This window comes from Equus caballus, chromosome 5 (assembly GCF_041296265.1).
Source record: "Equus caballus isolate H_3958 breed thoroughbred chromosome 5, TB-T2T, whole genome shotgun sequence".
NCBI classification, from domain to species: Eukaryota; Metazoa; Chordata; class Mammalia; order Perissodactyla; family Equidae; genus Equus; species Equus caballus.
In genome coordinates this window covers 19,173,911-19,192,313 of record NC_091688.1, presented here as the reverse complement: position 1 = coordinate 19,192,313, position 18,403 = coordinate 19,173,911, and the positions used below count along the sequence as shown (strand labels likewise).

General features: G+C 36.4%; 1 protein-coding gene across 2 annotated transcripts in view; it reads right to left on the bottom strand.

Annotated features, from left to right (window-relative positions):
• SWT1 (SWT1 RNA endoribonuclease homolog) overlaps positions 1–18,403 on the bottom strand; it is a 101,546-nt gene that overhangs the window by 63,856 nt on the left and 19,287 nt on the right. For both annotated transcript variants that reach the window (XM_070267876.1, XM_070267875.1), the window contains 6 exons: positions 17,310–18,051; positions 11,775–11,834; positions 10,408–10,537; positions 9,383–9,484; positions 8,802–8,990; positions 4,672–4,765 (listed from right to left, as the gene is read on the bottom strand). In XM_070267876.1, coding sequence (XP_070123977.1) covers positions 4,672–4,765; positions 8,802–8,990; positions 9,383–9,484; positions 10,408–10,537; positions 11,775–11,834; positions 17,310–18,051 — 1,317 coding nt within the window. The remainder of the gene's footprint in view (positions 1–4,671; positions 4,766–8,801; positions 8,991–9,382; positions 9,485–10,407; positions 10,538–11,774; positions 11,835–17,309; positions 18,052–18,403) is intronic.

Genomic DNA, 18,403 nt, shown 5'->3' with positions numbered 1-18,403 from the left:
AGAGAACATCAAACAGGATAACTTCCCTTTTCTCTACCCCACCCCCACATACACAAACACACACCTGGGCACATCTGCTAAAAACTGCTAAAACAAACTGCTAAAAAAGCAAAAGACAAAGAAAAAAATCCTGAAAACGAGAGGGAAAAAAGACACATTATATAAAGAGGAATAGAAACAATTATAGCAGACTTCTCATCAGAAACCACACAAGCTAGAAGAAAATGGAGTGACATCTTTGAAATACCAGAAGGAAAAAAAAGTCAACCCACAATTGCATATCCAGCAAAAATACCTTTCAAAAATAAATAATAAATAATGACATTATCAGGCAAACAAAACTAGAAAATTCATTGCCAACAAACTTACACATGTCAAAGAAAGTTGTTTAGGCAGAAAGAATATGATACCAGACAAAAACCTGAATCTATAAAAAGCAATGAAAAGTGCTAAAAATGGAATGAAAGATTAAAATATTCATTTTTTTATTTTTAATTGCTTTAAACAGTAAATGACTGAAGCAAAAATAGTAGCAAAGTATTATGTGTTTATTATTTCATAAAGGTAAAATACACGACAATGACATCACAACGGATGAGAGAAAGAAATTGGGAATATACTGTTATAAGATCCTTACACCTCATGTGAAGCAATATAATATTATTTGAAAGTAGGCTTGGATCAAGTAAAGATGTATATTGTAAACACTAGGGAAACCATTAAAAAGTTTTTCAAAAAGGTATAAATAAATCAATAATGGAGATAAAATGGCACCATAAAAAATAATCTAAGAAAGGAAAAGAAGAAAAGAACAGATGAAACAAATAGAAAATAATTAGCAAAATGGTAGATTTTGATCAAACCAAATAAATCAATGGTATAAAGTCACCAATTAAAAGACAAAAATTGTCAGATTGGACAAAAGTACCAACTCTATGCCATCCACAAAATACTAAAGACATAGATAGGTTAAAAGTAAACAGATGGTGGGGCTGGCCCCATGGCCGAGTGGTTAAGTTCACACGCTCCGCTGCAGGCGGCCCAGTGTCTCATTGGTTCGAATCCTGGGCGCACACATGGCACTGCTCATCAAACCATGCTGAGGCAGCATCCCACATGCCACAACTAGAAGGACCCACAACGAAGAATATACAACTATGTACTGGGGGGCTTTGGGGAGAAAAAGGAAAAAATAAAATCTTTAAAAAAAAAAAAAGTAAACAGATGGAAAAAGATATACCATATAAATACTAACCAAAACAAAACTGGAATAGTGATACTAACACTAAACAAAGGAGACTTCAGAACCAGGAATATTGTCAGAAACAAAGAGAGATATTATATAATGAGAAAGGGGTAAATTCTCCAAGAAGAGAATCCTAAATAATCCTAAATTTGTATCCATCTTACTACAGAGTTTCATAATATATGAAGTAAAACAAACAGAACTGAAAAGAGAAGTAAACAAATCCACAATTATAGTTGGAGATTTCAATACTCTTCTCTCAGTAATCTTAGAATAAGTAGACAGATAATCAGAAAAGTTATAGAAGACCCAAACAACACTATCAATCAACTTGACCTAATGGAAGTTTATAGAATACTCCACCCACAAGAGCAGAATATACATTCTTTTTAAGTGCACATAAAACATCCACCAAGGTAGACCATATTCTTGGCCATAATACAAACTTTAACAAATTTAAAAGAATAGAAATCATATAAATTATGTTTTCAAGCCATAGCAGAATTAAAGTACAGATAAATAACAAAACAATAACTGGAAAAATTGCAAATATTTGGAATTAAGCAGCAAACATCTAAACGACCTATGGGTCAAAAAGGAAATCATAAGGGAAGTTATAAAGGATATTGAGTTGAATAAAAATAAACAAACAACATATCAAAATTTGTGGGATGCAGCTAAAGCAGTGCTTAAAAAGAAATCTACAGCAGTCTCAAATAAATGACTTAAGCTTCCACCTTTAGAAACTAGAAAAAGAGCACAAAGGGGCAAGAGAGTATTTTCGGGGGTAATGGAAGTGTTCTATATATCAAGGAGGATGCGGGCTACACCAGCCTACCCCTGTCAACACTGTAGAGTTAAGATTTGTGCATTTTAATAGGGTATGTTCTTCCTCAAAATACAAAGAACTGTATGAAGATAACCATATGGGGAACAGAGAGTGGATGGAGATATAGATAGAAGATGGCAGAATTATGATAATTGTTGCAGCTGGGTACTTTGGAGTTTATCAGCTCTCTTTCATTTTGAATATGTTGAAATTCTCCATAATGAAATTTTTTTAATTAAAAATTTAAAAATACCTTTATTACTTTTTGAAGCGTAAATGAAGGAGAGCTAGAGTAGAAGTAGAGAGCATAATTAATCTTAGAGTAGAAAAGGAAGAAAAGAGGAAAAATAACGTGGTTTGACATAGGATGGTGGCAGGGGAGATACAGAAAAGACCATACAAGACTCGTAATTGACTGGATATAGATTACGAGGGAAAGGCAGGTATCAAAAATGACTCCTAGTTTTCTAGCTTTAGCAAATGGGTGGAAGGTGGAACTTTTTGTTCAGATGGAAACAGTTTAGAAGGAAAGATCAGGAGTTCATTTCTGGAGACAGTAGGTTCCAGATGCCTATGAGACATCCAAGCAGAGATATCAAATAAGTAGATGAACATACTAGTCTAGAGTTTAGAAGAGAGATATGGACTCAAGTTACCAACTAGGGGTTGCTGGCCCATATTTAGGATTGTAAATGTAAGTAGAAAACTTAGAATCAGGTATAGTATATAGTATGATAGAAGGGTTCTCCTTCACTATCATTATCAATTAATATTAATTATCATCTTCATCATCCATTTAAGCAATATAAATGTATCCTTATAATAAGGAGGTGTGACTCACACAGTAGGCATGACTATCACCCTTTATAGGAAAAAATAAAAATAAAAAACAGGCTCATGTGGAGCATGATAACGCCAGAATGAAAAGTAAGGTGTGACACATGGATAAGGATAACAGATTGGAGGTTACCAGAGAAGGAGGTTCGGGGAAGGTGAAAGGGGTAAATGGACACATGTGTGGTGACAGATAAAAACTAGACTATTGGTGGTATACATGATGCAGTCTATATAGAAACCGATAATATAATAATGTATTTGTGTGTGTGTGTGTGTGTGTGTGTGTGTGAGGAAGATTGCCCCTGACCTAATATCTGTGTCAATCTTCCTCTATTTTGTACGTGGGAGGCTGCTACAGTGGTGTCTAGGTCCACACCTGGGATCGAAACCTATGAAACCCAGGCCACAGAGCACACAAACTTAACCACTACACCTCTGGGCTGGCCCCACATAATAAACTACACCTGAAATTTGCACAATATTATAAGCCAATATGACCTCAATAAAATAATTTTTTTTAAAAAGTAAGGTTTGATTACAAACGTTCATTTCACTACAAAATGTTACATCTGTTAATCCCAAAACACTGATTGCAGAAATAACGGAGAATTGATAAAGTCTCTTCAATTTAATTTTCATTCTAAGTTGAACTTTAAAAAAATTACACAATTATCTCTCAAATCTAGCTTATCTCAAATTCAAACTGATTAACATATTACTAGTTCTATTTCAGCCTTCAACAAACTCCAAGACGACATATTATGTCCTTCATCAAAAAATAATTTAAAGCCTAGAGATAGAAATCTCTAATATTTCATTTAATGCCAAAAAGAATAACATCTTTGAAGACAGCTGAAATGATAACTGACCAAGCCCCCTTACAAGAAAAATCTTAGGGCTCTTCATTTCTATAATCACTCCCTTTCACATAGAATTCAGGCACAATCATGAAATTGTAAAACTCCCATTTCGCAGTGAATAAAATTCAGACTAAAGCTGCAAATTAAAATTGCTCTGCTTGGTTCCTTCAGAGCTTTTTCTCACATATGATGAATACAATTTTGCTTAACATTGTTAGTTTTACCTTAGAATTAAGTTATGAAAATATCAGTTGGGAATGGAAGAAAGGAAGGAGGAGGAAGGAAGGAGGAGGAAAAACTCTTATAGAGAGCATTTGATGTACTGGGCACAATTTTAAGTCCTTTATATATAGATATATTTTTTTTTCCTCAATACTCACAATAACCTCACGAGGCAAGTATTATTATTCTCCCTATATTTTACACGTAAGAAAACTAAGTCAAGCAACTTTCCAAGGTCACAAAGCTGATAAGTGGCAGACCCAGGACTCCAACTCCAACCCCATAACAGGCACCCAGGACATAAGTGTAACATAACCTACCCTCCCCAACAAACTAATTAGTCAATTAAACAAGCTCCTTGCCCCATGACCAAAAAACGTCAGATTTTTATTTCTGAACTATTTTACTGGAATATTAAATTGACTTTCCCCTGCTTTTTCAAAAGTCTTCTAAATATCATATAAATTAAACTGAAATGAAATTTCATGAGATTCAAATCTCATTCTTCCATAGCTTACACATTATAAGAATGTGAGATATAACAATATGCTTACCGGCAGATTTAGAAAATTATGTATGTTTCAGATCCTTGGTATGGTGGATACAGTAAGATTTTTAAAAATTCTTTGGGATAAGTTGCTATTTAAACATAAGAGTAAAATGACTATGAAACTCACGTGCACAGAATAACAAGAGAACAAGGGAATAATTGCTGGTACTGAAGACAGCATTTTAATACTCGATCATCATTGTTCTCATCACTCAATCCATCTGCAAATTTAACAAAAGCAACAATCAATCAGCACACTAAAATCCCAGATACTGGGGCTGGCCCCGTGGCGGAGTGGCTAAGTTCTCGCGCTCCGCTGCAGGCGGCCCAGTGTTTTGTTGGTTCGAATCCTGGGCGTGGACATGGCACTGCTCAGCAAACCATGCTGAGGCAGCGTCCCACATGCCACAACTAGAAGGACCCACAACGAAGAATATACAACTATGTACTGGGGGGCTTTGGGGAGAGAAAGGAAAAAAAAAAAATCCATATACTATATGAACAATCTAGGCTGTATTTACAAATCAAAAACATCTAAAAGAAAGAAAACTTTTTAAATAAAAAGAGGACACAGCAAAATAATGCCATGAAAATTCTAGATCTAGAATTCAGGAGCATATAGTGGTGGGTTTAACAAAGTGGTTAGTTTACTACTAAAATGGAATAAGATAAGCTTATTCAGAAACACAAAGGAAAGAAACATAATCAGCAAGTTAAGTGCCATATTAGAAACCAAATGCTATGAATTCTAGTCTCAGGTCAGTCACTTAGAGATTATAAGTAAATTATGCGATTACATCATGCTTAAAGCTATCTCAACTTAAAAGACGTTTGTACAATAATGAGCAACTGTTCTACCAGCAACAGAACCACTTTCATGTGTCTGCTTTTCCTTAACCTCTAAGCAACAACATTTAGAGATGTACTGGAGAAGGCAATATGGGCCCCAGGCAAAGAATACAAAAAGTAATTTCTAACAAATGTTAATTAACGGCTGACAGAGGGTCCAGTGGCTTTCTTCAAGCTTTAAAGCATATAGTAAAAGCTTGGTTTTTGTGAAAATAATGTTCTATGTTGAAATAGGACCATAGACAGTGTTTGTCATAAGTCCTTATGCCACCTGCTTCAGAACTCTCTAGGAGGCTTGCAGATTGCGGGACCACACCCTAGACCCACTTCTGGAAAAGAATCTTGGCAAGTCTCTTAACACACTAAAATTCAAGACATACCAGCCAATAAGCCTTAACTTTTTTCCCAGATTACAACCTTTTTTCCCTCAACTTTTGGCCTACATTACTTAGTCCTTCAAACATTCAAATTAGAAAACTCATTCATTCGTGTAGTAGATATTTATACAGGGCCTGATCTGTGCCAGGTCCCTGTGCTAAGTAACTGGATATGCAAAGACCAATTTAGGAGCTCACAATCTCGTCGTAGTCTAGACAGAACTCAACTGATCTCAGCGTGAGCCTGAGGGAGAGATGATTCAGTTCTTTAATCAGCAGTGAGCCAGACAGACATATATTACAGCAGCCAATTTTCCTTCTTTTAGCTCACAGAGCAAATACCATAATAATGCAAAATGGGCAGCTCAAAATCATTAGTTAACTTTAAACAACTCAATTCAGCAGATGAAAGGAGGTTTAAAGGTTACAGTACCCTGCTCTAAAGGTATCAAAGTTCAGCATGTTATCTGCTCTATCACTTTTTTTAGGATACATGGGGTTGGAAAAGACACTTAAAACTGCAAGAATAGTCATGAAATATTTATTGAACAAATATTTTTGAGCATCTGCTCAGGTACTATTCAAAAGTGAACAAAACAAAGTCTCTGGAAGCAGACGAATCTGGGTTTGAATCCCTGCTTTCTCACTTACTAGACGTATAATCTTGGGCAAACCGCTTAACCAGGAGGTTTAAAGGAGGAAATTGATATGAAGCATTTGGCCCAACATATGGTAACAGCATGTGCTTTTTAAGTTATGTATACTTACTAAGAGTCAGCTTAAATGGTACCTCAACAGCAATGACCTCTACTGACATACAACACTACAACAAATTCTGTATAAACTACAGTTAATATGATTTTTAATACTGAATAGAATTTAAGCCTCTCAGCAGCAGGCTGTGTCTGTTTCGTTCACTGCTGCAGCCCCAACACTTACAACAGCATTGGCACAAATGTTTGGCAAATAAATGAATAAACAAAAAGTAATAAAAGAAAACATAAAAATGATGGAACAAATGTCTGGTAGGGGAGGTGGCATATAACTTTATTTTTGCCTTTAATTATTTTTACCTTATTATAAAAATAAAGTAACTATAGAAAATCAGGAAAACTCAGAAAATATAAAGAAAATTAAAATAACTCATAATTCATCAGCTAAATATAACCAATATTCACTATCTCTAAGTATATATGCATAATCCAACAAATTTGGGGTTGTACTTTATATTCTTTTAAATCGCACTTTGTTTAATATTACATTTGATGAACATTTTTCAAAATATAGTATTCTCTCATATGGCTATAGCATCGTATATAACTTCTCCAATTGTTACATTGTTTCAAATTTTTTGCTATATAAATAACACTGTGGTGAACACTATTTATACAAATCACTGTGAGCATCTCTATTTCTTTAGGATACATTTCTACAAAGAGAATTATATCTTTAGGCTTCCTGATCCACACTGATAAATTGCTCTCCTGCAAAGTTACTAACTCATATTCCTAAAGCACTGAAACACTGTAAGTATTCCTAGCAGCTGCTGAGAAGGAGTAACTTTCTAAACTCAGAAGCAATAAAAAAAAATAAAGGAAAAAGTGAAAGCTACAAAATAAAAATTTTTATACATGGGACATTAATAATATTAAAAACAACAAACAGGAACACACTTGCAGCAAACAATGGGCTGACGAGTTGTATTTCTTCTTTTGTGAATTACCTATTAATAATCTTTGTCCATTTAGGGGAAGAGAATTTTACGTTTTCCAATCAATCTGCATAAGCTTTTCATATAAGGAAGACATGAGGGAATTACCACCTATTCCAGGCCATGAGCAACCAAGTACTATAACGTAACATATTAACCAATCTTCACAACCACTTTTTGAGCTGGAGGTTATTAGCTCAGGGCCAGCCTTCCTCAAAAAAAAAAAAAAAATGGGGCTAATAAAATTATCTTCCACAAGTACTATAAGGTTTGAATGAGATATTAGCTGTAAAGCACTTGGAAAAGGGTCTGGAGAATAATGGCCATATAAGTGTTATCTATAATTATCATTAATATCTATACCATTATATAATAAAATGTATTTTGCATCAACAAACTAAAAACAATAAAATATTAAGAGTAAGAAAAATTCCCACCGCTTATAAGGACTGGGGCTTTACCAAAATGATAGCTTAGATCAAGGATTAGTTTTGTTAACTGTGTGGCTGTTTAAAATAAAAAGTCTTGGGGCCAGCCCCGTGGTTGAGTGGTTAAGTTTGCGTGCTCCACTTCGGCGGCCTAGGGTTTCACCGGTTCAGATCCTAGGTGTGGACATGGCCGCTGGTCAGGCCATGTTGAGGTGGCGTCCCACATGCCACAACTAGAAGGACCCACAACTAAAATACACAACTATGTACTGGGGGGATTTGGGGAGAAAAAGCAACAAGAAAATAATAATAAAATAAAAAGTCTTATCTGTTAGTAACACATACCAAAGTATTTATGGGTAAAAACGATATGATATGTTATCTAGGGTTTGATTCAAACTACTGCAGGAGTTCCAGGAGTTGGGGGAGAAACTAATATGGAAAAAAAATTAGGAGGAAATCTATAGACCTTTATTATAAGAACACCTGCTTACTATAGATTCTGACAAACGAGAGGAAAACAGTGCCTGCTTCTGCATCATACTAACTGCATACAGTGACAGACTAGTAACCCAGATCACTTACTGGCCTCATCACTCAACAATGATCTTTACAAAAAGAATCCAAAGTACTGTACTATAGACAACTATACATTAGAACTATGTTGTCACTATCTGTGAAATACAAACATAACCTAAGGTGGTCTAGGAGAAAAAGAAAAAGAAAAATCAAAGACCCCCAAAACCAAAGCCTAATAGAACACCCCAAATGTGTTCTGTATTTCACATTCCAATTGTTATACATTTCTTAGAAGTTCTGCACCATTTCCCTCCAACGAGTCAGCACCCAAACAAATCTTAATCAGGAAGGACCGTGAGAGAACAATACTTACAAAGTTTTTGAGATGCAAGTTGTATTGACTGACCCCATAGCTTTTGATCTTGATCTTTAAGACTGTCATTGATGAAATGAACTGCAGGTATGGCTTTGTGCTGGGCATGTTTTAGCAGTTTTCCTGCCTTCATACGATCTAGCTCTTGCACAACAACCCAGGGAATTATTAATACAAGTCTGTCAAAGCCTAAAAAATAAAAAGATTTCTTAGAAGTCAACAATACTTATTACTAAATTGAACTGCTGTAGGAGAATTGGAAGTTTTTTAAAGTAAGGAATTCACAACCTAAACAAAGAGATAATACATAAAAAATGAAAATTAAAAATAGACGTAAGTGTCAAAAGAATGTTACAAAAACAAATACTATTCGATATCAAACAAGAGAAGTTTAGATTGCTGGGTTAACCTGTGAAGGCTCTGTTTTTTTTTTTTTTACTTAAGCTGATTATGCTTAATACATATGTGCTTAATAGCATACCAAAATGGAAACATATGTGGGGAAAAAACCCCACATCACTGTTAATATAAAATATCAACTCAAATAAGAAAATCAGAATCAGTAAATGTTTTATAAATACCTGTGATTTCTGTTGTCTTCAAAATTTTAACAAATTTGAGATGATTCATCAGAATATTTGTATCAATTACAATTAGAAGCTTTTTGTCTGAAGCAGTATTTGCTAGAGAAAAACAGCAAAGTTAGGATTTGATGACACTTCATAATAGAGTTGTAAATAAAATTTCGATATCACAGAACTTTGATAGCATTCTTAAGAGAAGGTAGTCCTTTAGACAACAATAACAAAGGTAAATTTACTCCAATTCTTATTTAAGAACAGTAATCAGTGTTTAATTATCCACTAGTACAATATTATGAATTGCTGAATTTTGACTTCAGCTGCATATGATAAATGGGTGAATTTTCAATCATAAACTAACCCGCCCTAGTAGTAACTATGTTGCCAAACACTGTCCTGCATCACTGGTAATTGTGTGCTTAGGAATTATAAGTTAATTTTAAAAATACTCTGAGTAAAATATAATTGAAAAGATAAGTATGCGTAATAGAAAGAAAATGTGATAATACTAGCATTGTTATTTCATAGGGCCAGTGTGAGGGTCAGATAAGTTAATGCACAGGAACCACTTAGTAAACTGAAAAATGCAATGTGAATGTAACATAGCATTACTATTTTTATAAACACAAATTAAGAGAGTATACCAATAGATTTTGGATAATATCTATCATCATCTTCTCCCGTAGTGAGAATGATCACAATTTTATATATAAATAAGAAATCCATGAATAGAAATACCTTTGAGCAATTTGCATTATTTCTGATCAGTGCTTTACATAAATGAAATTGTTAAAAGTTATGATTAAGAGCAAGAATAAAAGACAACTCACAACTCTGATTACCACCCCTTGGCAAAAAGAGAAAGCGAAAAATCTTTCTAACCATCTAGTAATGTGAGATATATAAAACAAATGATGATAAGACAAATATTAGACCTTATCGTTGTAGCCAAAAGAAATATACTTTCTTAATTTTTAAGAAAGCACAGGAGATCATGAACATTATCATATGCATATAGAGTATACCAGCAGAGGAATGTACATCATCTTCCACCAAGTCAATTTCCATACTCGTTAACTCTCCAGAAGGTGGAACCACAGGTAAATCCGCACTTTTTCCCACACGCGCAGCATGAAGCTCTTCCACTATCTGCATCTAAATTGTAAGACTCACAGTAAAATAGTTTGAATTATTTAGTCTGCAGATTAACAAGAGAAGAAAGCAATTAACTCACTTAAGACGAGATGATTTGTGGAAATAAAGAAATTTACAGAAATATGGAGACAGCATGGTAAAAGAATACAGATTGTAAACACACACAGGCTTTCTAAAAATAGGTCTTTTCTCATTACTTCTCTAATCTTAGGCAAGCAAGTTATACAACTGCCTTGAGTCTCAGTTTATTCATCTACAAAACAGGAATGTTAAATACCTATTCCCTTTGAGCATTTGTGTGAGGATTAAGTGAGATAATGTGACGCTCTTCTCACCGAGCCTAGTACATAGCAGATCTGCAAAATAACTTAATTCTCATTCCTATTAGCACTTCAAAGTATTTTAGGAGCCAAATATGTTTTTATGTGGATGATGAGTGCTCTTCTTGAGACTTCTAAGATAGTTTATGAACCATCAAAAACTGAAGTCTAGCTCTCAAGACCCTTCTCACTTAGGGGGAGTAGTTCCCTGATGTATTTTGATCCAAAGAAATGAAAACATAATCTGGCTTTAGAGCAAAGGGCAGAGATCTTTCTTCTACCAAGCAGCACTGACCCAGAAGACAGAAAAATACAAAAATATGAATGCTGTCACAAATAAAAAGCAATCAACATGGTTTTAAAGTCTTCTTTAAATAGAAAACACAAAGTATTCTATGAACCTAATTTTAATTTAGGACCAGAGAACATAAAATCCTCTGCAACAACTCTGAGGGTCAATCAGGAGATTCTAGCAGGGAAATGAAGCAACAGGTAAAAATAAATATGCAGCACTCTCATTTTCACTGAACAACATTTTCATGTTATTGCTAATTAGAAAAAGGAGGCGAAAACATGTTAATATCATACTGCATTTTGGCAAGCCTAGGCATAAGCATGCCAAAAGCGTGATAACACTAAATAAAAATCGACATAATTTGTGAGCCATAGGCTGCACGCTCTTCATTCAAAACAGATTAGAGCTTATCAGAAACAAAGGCAAAAAGGTGATCAAGTAAATGTAAATACTTTTCCAAATAGTTTTCCATCACTTCATAAAAACTTATATATTGATTTAAGTAGAGATCACTGTTATTTTTATATCACCAAGGTTTTTATGGTCATTATTTCTAATTAAAATTAGAACTGTTTGACATAATTTCAATAAAAATATTGAAAAAAATAAGTATTTGAGTAACCTCTTGATCTGTATCTTGAATACTTTCAAGGGACACTGAAGAACACGGTGCTTCAAAACTCTGAAACGAAAAGTAATTTTATTAGTTAAGAACGAAGCAGATACCCAGGGTAGGGTTTTCCAGCCTGGGCACTATTGACACTTGGGGTCAGATAATTCTTTGCTTTGGGGGCTGTTCTGCACATTGTAGCATGTTTAGCAGTATCTCTGGCCTCAACCCACTAGATATCACTAGCATGACCCGCTCCCTCTCCTGACAATCAACAATGTCTCCACGAAGGCAAGTGCCGAATGCCCCCTAAGGGGCAAAACTACCCCCAGATGAGAAACTGCCCCTAGAATAGAAAAGCCTCACTCTGCTAAGTCATGAAAGATGGTAGAAATTCTTTAGGGTTTTCTCATTCATATATGCATTCCTAAAAATATTCATATTCTAAGAAAAAAACTACATGCCACTCTAAGAAATAGAAAGAACCAAGGCAAGGGTAAACAGGCTGGCCTTCAGCGGTGGGAAGTTTTCATCCAGAAGTAACTGAGCCATTTCTAAAAGGGACATGACAAAACAACAAAGGGAACTTGAAGATTATAATATGGTTGAGGAGGAAAAGCCAAAAAACGCACAATTGTATTATACGGGGTAGAGCACCAGAGGTTTGTGCTTTATTTCTGGTCTTCCAGCAGAGATTGAAAATCTCTCCACTAACTCCAGTTTTTCACTGGCACTTTTGCTGAGTGGACGAGACCTACCTGACCATACAAACCAGGAGGGAACTTGGCAAAAGACACTACTAAACCAAATTATCTTCTAAGAATTCTCCAAGTTAACACCAAACTCACATGTATTTTACAGGAGGCTACACATGGTACAAATTACAGACCCTCTTTAAATAAGTGTATCGAATGCTGCTTCATTGGGAATTCAGCTTCCAACCTAACTGCCTAACATCCACCTTCACATGATATAACACTTTATACATTACACACTTAGGCCCATGACAGCTTTTCTATTCCATGACCCTGGATTTCATGATCCCTTCTCCACCTGACTTTCAAGCTCACTAGATCTTTAAGGTTCTCTTCAGCTAAGAAGTGCCAAGCAAGCTAATTAGCAGAATTTCCTGAAGCTCCTGACATTTGAAATCTTTAATTGTCACTTAGGTCACTACTACCCTTCACTCTCTTTGACCACAGGCCACTTCCAGTGACTTCAATAAATTTTCTATCACCCCCAAATCCAGAAAAGTTCATGTCAATTGTCCCTGAAAACTTCCTCCTTATCCAAAAAGAAAGTCTTAATGGGTATTTAACTATTTGCCCTCCCCCACCATGCTTAATAAATACATGGAATGGGATGAAGCCTTCCCTAGGGATGACAAAAAGAATACCAATAATGAGGGTAATAATGGTTTTATCTACTGGAGTGGTTCTAAACTGAAAATCTGATTAGACTGCTTCCCTGATTACATTTCAGGGGCCCTGTACCATCTACAGAATACAAGATAGAAAACCAATCTTTCCCATGGGATACGAAGTAATACACTAGCTTCCTCTCTAACTTCTTCTCCTATGGATTCTCCACATATCTCAACTCCAGTCATACTGACCAGCTTAGTGCCCACGCACACTCTTGCCATTCAATTTCACAACTCTGTGCCATTACACACACTGGCCCTCCACCGTGGTGGGACAACACTGCTACTCCTTGCTCTATATACCTTTCAACATCAAGCTTAAGAAGCTCCACATTTGTGAGCCCTCCCTAAACTCATCCCAAAATTTATACTAACACCAACCCAATTCTTAGGGCTCTACTATTTCCTTCACTGTATCACAGTGTATTTGTTTACAAATCTCCCTCCCTGGGAACTTCCTGAGGATAAAGAGCACCTTATTTATCTTTAAGTCCCTAGAACCTAGAAACGTACCTGATACATAATAAGTACATTTAATTAATGTTTGATAAACTGATAGATTTGTACTTCACAGACTTGTAAGGATTAAGTGGGATACTGTTTGTAAAAGTGGCCTATAAATGATAAATCTCTAGAACATTAATTTGCAATGGTGAGGGAAGGGCGCAAACTGAGAGCGGTCTATATCAAAGGACTACAAGACCTCAGAAACAGAAGAAGTTATTTTCTCTCAGGAAAGTATAACAAGATTTCTAAACCACAGGATTACTAAATCCAGAAAATACAATTATTTCCTTGTAAAGTACAGTCATTATTTCAGGCAGATAATTATCTATTGAGGAATTTGTGAGGAAAATGACAATAAACATAATATTAAGATGATTAGCTACAGTCAATAATATGCTAAAGATAACATATTCAAGAAAGAACAATATTTTCTTACTGCTCCTGTGTCTCAATGACTTTAAGTCAGATAAGACTGCTATTAAAGGCATAGTTTATAAAGAGTATTAATTCCAATAATTGGAAAGTAATCATGTGTGGGGGCCTGGAATTGGCCACCCCAAGATGTCTCTTTGGCATGATGATTATTTGGGGCTGGAAAGCAACTGGTAAGTAGAATTTACTTACCCTTTATAAGAGACATTTACATTGTAAAGGAAATCTCCATCTGTAAAGATATCTCCCTCTCTACCAGGAAGAAGGGGGGGATGACCTTATCTCTAGAAACTCTTAATCAATGGGGAAGGCAAGGACTTAAATCTGCATTTGTTTATTGTGCTTGTCTGGTAACCTCCTGTAACTGACTCCCCCCGCCCCCAACATCCTCCTTTGTCTTCAGCTGGATATGATGTTTGGGGTGGTGGTTCTGGCCATTTTGGCGAGTTGCTCAGCTTGCCTGAGCCTCTCCCATGTATACACTGACAAATAGAAACGGCAAGCCATAGGATATATTGGAGTACATGAGGAAGCCATTCGGTGTAAACCTAATTCAGCCTGACTTTGCTTTTTTCCAAAAGGGCCTGACTGTGGCCATTGAGCACACTCTGTATATCTGCTTTAAAACATTTCCTATGGCAAGAATAAATGGCCTTAAGACAAAGGTGCAACTTCCCCCCCACATTGGCATTTCCTTAAGGATAAGCATCTTTCCTTAGGCTAGGAACTGATTGCTGCACTCACCTTTGAACACCCAGCTCACCTGTGACCACCCAGCTCAAGACAACAGACCTGCCACCCTGCTGTGTTCACCGAGACAGCAGACCTATCTCCTGTTTCCATCAGTCGCTGTGCTGACAGAGCAGTCTCACGACTACTGTAAAAGGGACATTTCAATCCTACGTGAAACATCCTGTTTGGGGGTAAATAACCACTCTGTGCACCCCACTTCTTCGGTACCTTTTCTTCCTTTGGGAAGAAAGGCCCTGGGCCATGGTCCTCAGAATATAAAGCTTTGTTTAATTTTCTCCTGCTGTTCTGTCTCATGTGAACTTAATTAGTTCTCCGGCCAAATGAACCAAGAGAGGGTAGAGGAAATGTCTTCCTGCCCTACACATGCAAAAACTGCTTCCCCTACGACTTAATATTCATGCTATGTACCTCCTTCGGTTTGTGTAGCAATTCACTATAGAGACCAAAGGAACCCAGAAGATGCACTGCAGGGATTTCTCATACTATTCCTGAGGTGTGCACCACAAGAAGAACACAAAGCAATGATACAACGATGTTCACTGAACATACTGGCAACTTCAAGTTCCTTTCTTGCATTTACTCTAGGGAACTAATTATAACACAGGAGAAAACTGGAGCTTTCCTTTAAGAAAGCAATAAAAAGAACAAACTCAATTATTTCTCTCTTTGGACCCTTTAAGTTCACTGAACAAAAAGTGCTCTCTCTCAAGCTCTTCTGGCCTTGCTCCTTATAATCCCTCCATTTTTCATAGGAAGTATCTTATACTGCTATCTATAGTCTTGATTCCTAAAAGCAGGTAGGCTCAACCACCCCTATTTCAAGCAGTCTCTAAATTTCAGAATTTTTGAAGTTTTCAAGTTCTAAAGTTACCAAAGTTCTAAAAGTTTTCTTAAAGGTAAATAATTTGCCATAGAAACAAAGCTATAGAGATTAGTTTCTCAAATTAGTCCACAAAAGCCAATTTATTACATAATTTCAAAGCAAACTAGATGTGCCAAGCTTTCTAGCCTGGATCTCTGTACATGTACAGTCATGTGCAGTCAACAATGGACCGCATATGCTACCGTGGTCCCACAGATTAGTACTGTATAGCCTAGCTGTGTAGTACAGGCTATACTATCTAGGTTTGTGCAAGTACGGTGGGAGAGGAAGAAATTTTCCTCTATCCTTCTAGATTCTTCTGGCTGGTAAGAATTAAATTGACATGAGACAGATTAACATGAGAAAAACAAACAAATGCTTAATAACACATATATATGGGAGAAATCTAGGAAAACTGAGTAACTTGCCAAAATGGCTGAAACTCTCACCTTAAATAACATCCTCAGCTAAAGACAAAAGATGGTGGTGGTGGGCAGAGTCAGGGACTTCAAAGGGAAGGAAGATAATTTACAAGCAGGTGAAAAGGAGCAAATATTTGGAAAACAAGTGTTTGGCCATACAGAAACAGATGGACACAAAGGGGAGCCCAACAAACAGGCTTGTCTAGGTTCCTCCCTGTCTACCACCTAGTTCATGTTGTGCTAAGGTGATAGCTCACTTCCTGAGACAGGTTTTTTACATTCTTTTAGGCAGTTAAGGGGAAGGTAACGTGAAAGACTTTCTGAATCTTTTGTTTCTTAAAAATAATCAACCTAAAGTAATCTCCATATTAAAGAGACACATTTTGGGGTGGTAAATTTTGTTTCCCTTCAGTACACTCTATGATGTTCACACAATGACAAAATCACCTAACCACACATTTCTCAGAACACATCCCTTCGTTAAGGGTTCATTAACACAGGACTGTAGTTCCCTTTGCCTAGAACATCCCTCCTTCTCCCATTCCACCCACCTCACCTTCGCCTGAATAACTCCTAAGCATTCTTTAGTTCTCAGTTTAAACGTTACCCGCTCCAGTAAACCTTTCTTAACTAATCCCTCCACAGTGTACCAAGGCCATGTTAATCCTCCGCTGTAATCCCATATTAAGTGATAAGTACTTATCAGACTTAGGGTGACAGCTTGCGTGTCTCCTCACAGGAATAAGTCTCTGAAAACAAAGACTGTGACTGCAGTGCCTGGCACACAGGGGCACTCCAAAAATAATTTGTTAAAACTATTCAGGATATTAAGCCCTAGGTGTTCTATAGTACCTGGGGTTACAGAAGAGCCTAAGACACTGGAGCAGTGCTTTTCTGAAAGGACTATCTCTAACTGCGTCTTTCTACATTTTTACATATTCCCTTCTATTACTGATCCTTCATGCTTACCAGGATATCTTCCTAAGGAAGCTGGAGTTAAAAGGGCAAAATAAAGGAACCAATACAAATCTTCCTAACTAAATTTGAATCAGCCCACTACGATCACAATCAGTGAAAGGAACAACTCAAATCTGAGCATACTAAAACTCTTCGCTAAAACCTATATTCTTCATTTTGTACTACTTTACCTGGGTTAGGTTTGCACTAGAACTTGAATCATTACTTTCATGATGCTCACGATGATATTTTCCTTTTGACTCATGAACAGTCTGCTTACACATGGAATCTGAAAATAAACGTTCTCTTGGGTGCCTAGTCAAATTAAAGGACACCCAGCAGCCTTCCAGGCATTCTTTGTTCTCCGGCTTAGTCTTCGATTTGGTAGAATCTACACTGAAGACACTTCCTCCTACAAGCTTCTGGAGAGTATCACAAGATTTTGCTGGGATTTTGAAACTGATCTTCCTTCTTCTAGATTTGAGGGGTTCCTTAATTATCTTGTCGGAACTGTAATCCTGAGAAAATTGGATTCTCTTCCATTTCTCCAAAACACATTTTTCAGAACTGTCTCCAAATTTATTGTACTTTTCTTTCTCGTGTTCTTTCATCTTCCCCCTCTGAGCAAGTAAATGAGCCCATTTTTTTTCATTTGCCTCACCTTCAGCTTTAGGTTTCACATCTTTGGCAATCTCAGGACTGCTAAAGTTTTTATTTCCATGGTCAAGCTTACTCCTAACATTTGTCAATTTACTACCTTTCACTTTAAAATCTACACATTTATTGATATCCTTTTTAGCTCCATTTGAAGAAAAACTCTGTGAAATCATTTGATTATTATTTGAATATGATGCTTCTTGGAGTTTAACGGGTCCTCGGGATGAAAAGCTGATTTTTGGTCTCTTTCGGGCAGTGTCAGTTTCTACATTCAGTCTGTAAAGCAGCACAGAAACCTATGTTACATTATGATTACACACGATTATACATAATGTTGCACTGTATCATTTTAGTTAGGAAATAACATAACTGGACTGACACAAACTTCATAAAAAGTAAGAAATGGCTACATTAAGAATGAAGTAGAGGGGCCAGCCGGGTGGTGTAGTGGTTAAGTTCACACACCTTGCTTTAGTGGCCCGGGGTTCAGGGGTTCGGATTCCAGGCGCAGACCTAGCACTGCTCGTCAAGCCAAGCTGTGGCGGCATCCCACATGAAATATAGGAAGACTGGCACAGATGTTAGCTCAGCGACAAATTTCCTCAAGCAAAAAGAGGAGGACTAGCAA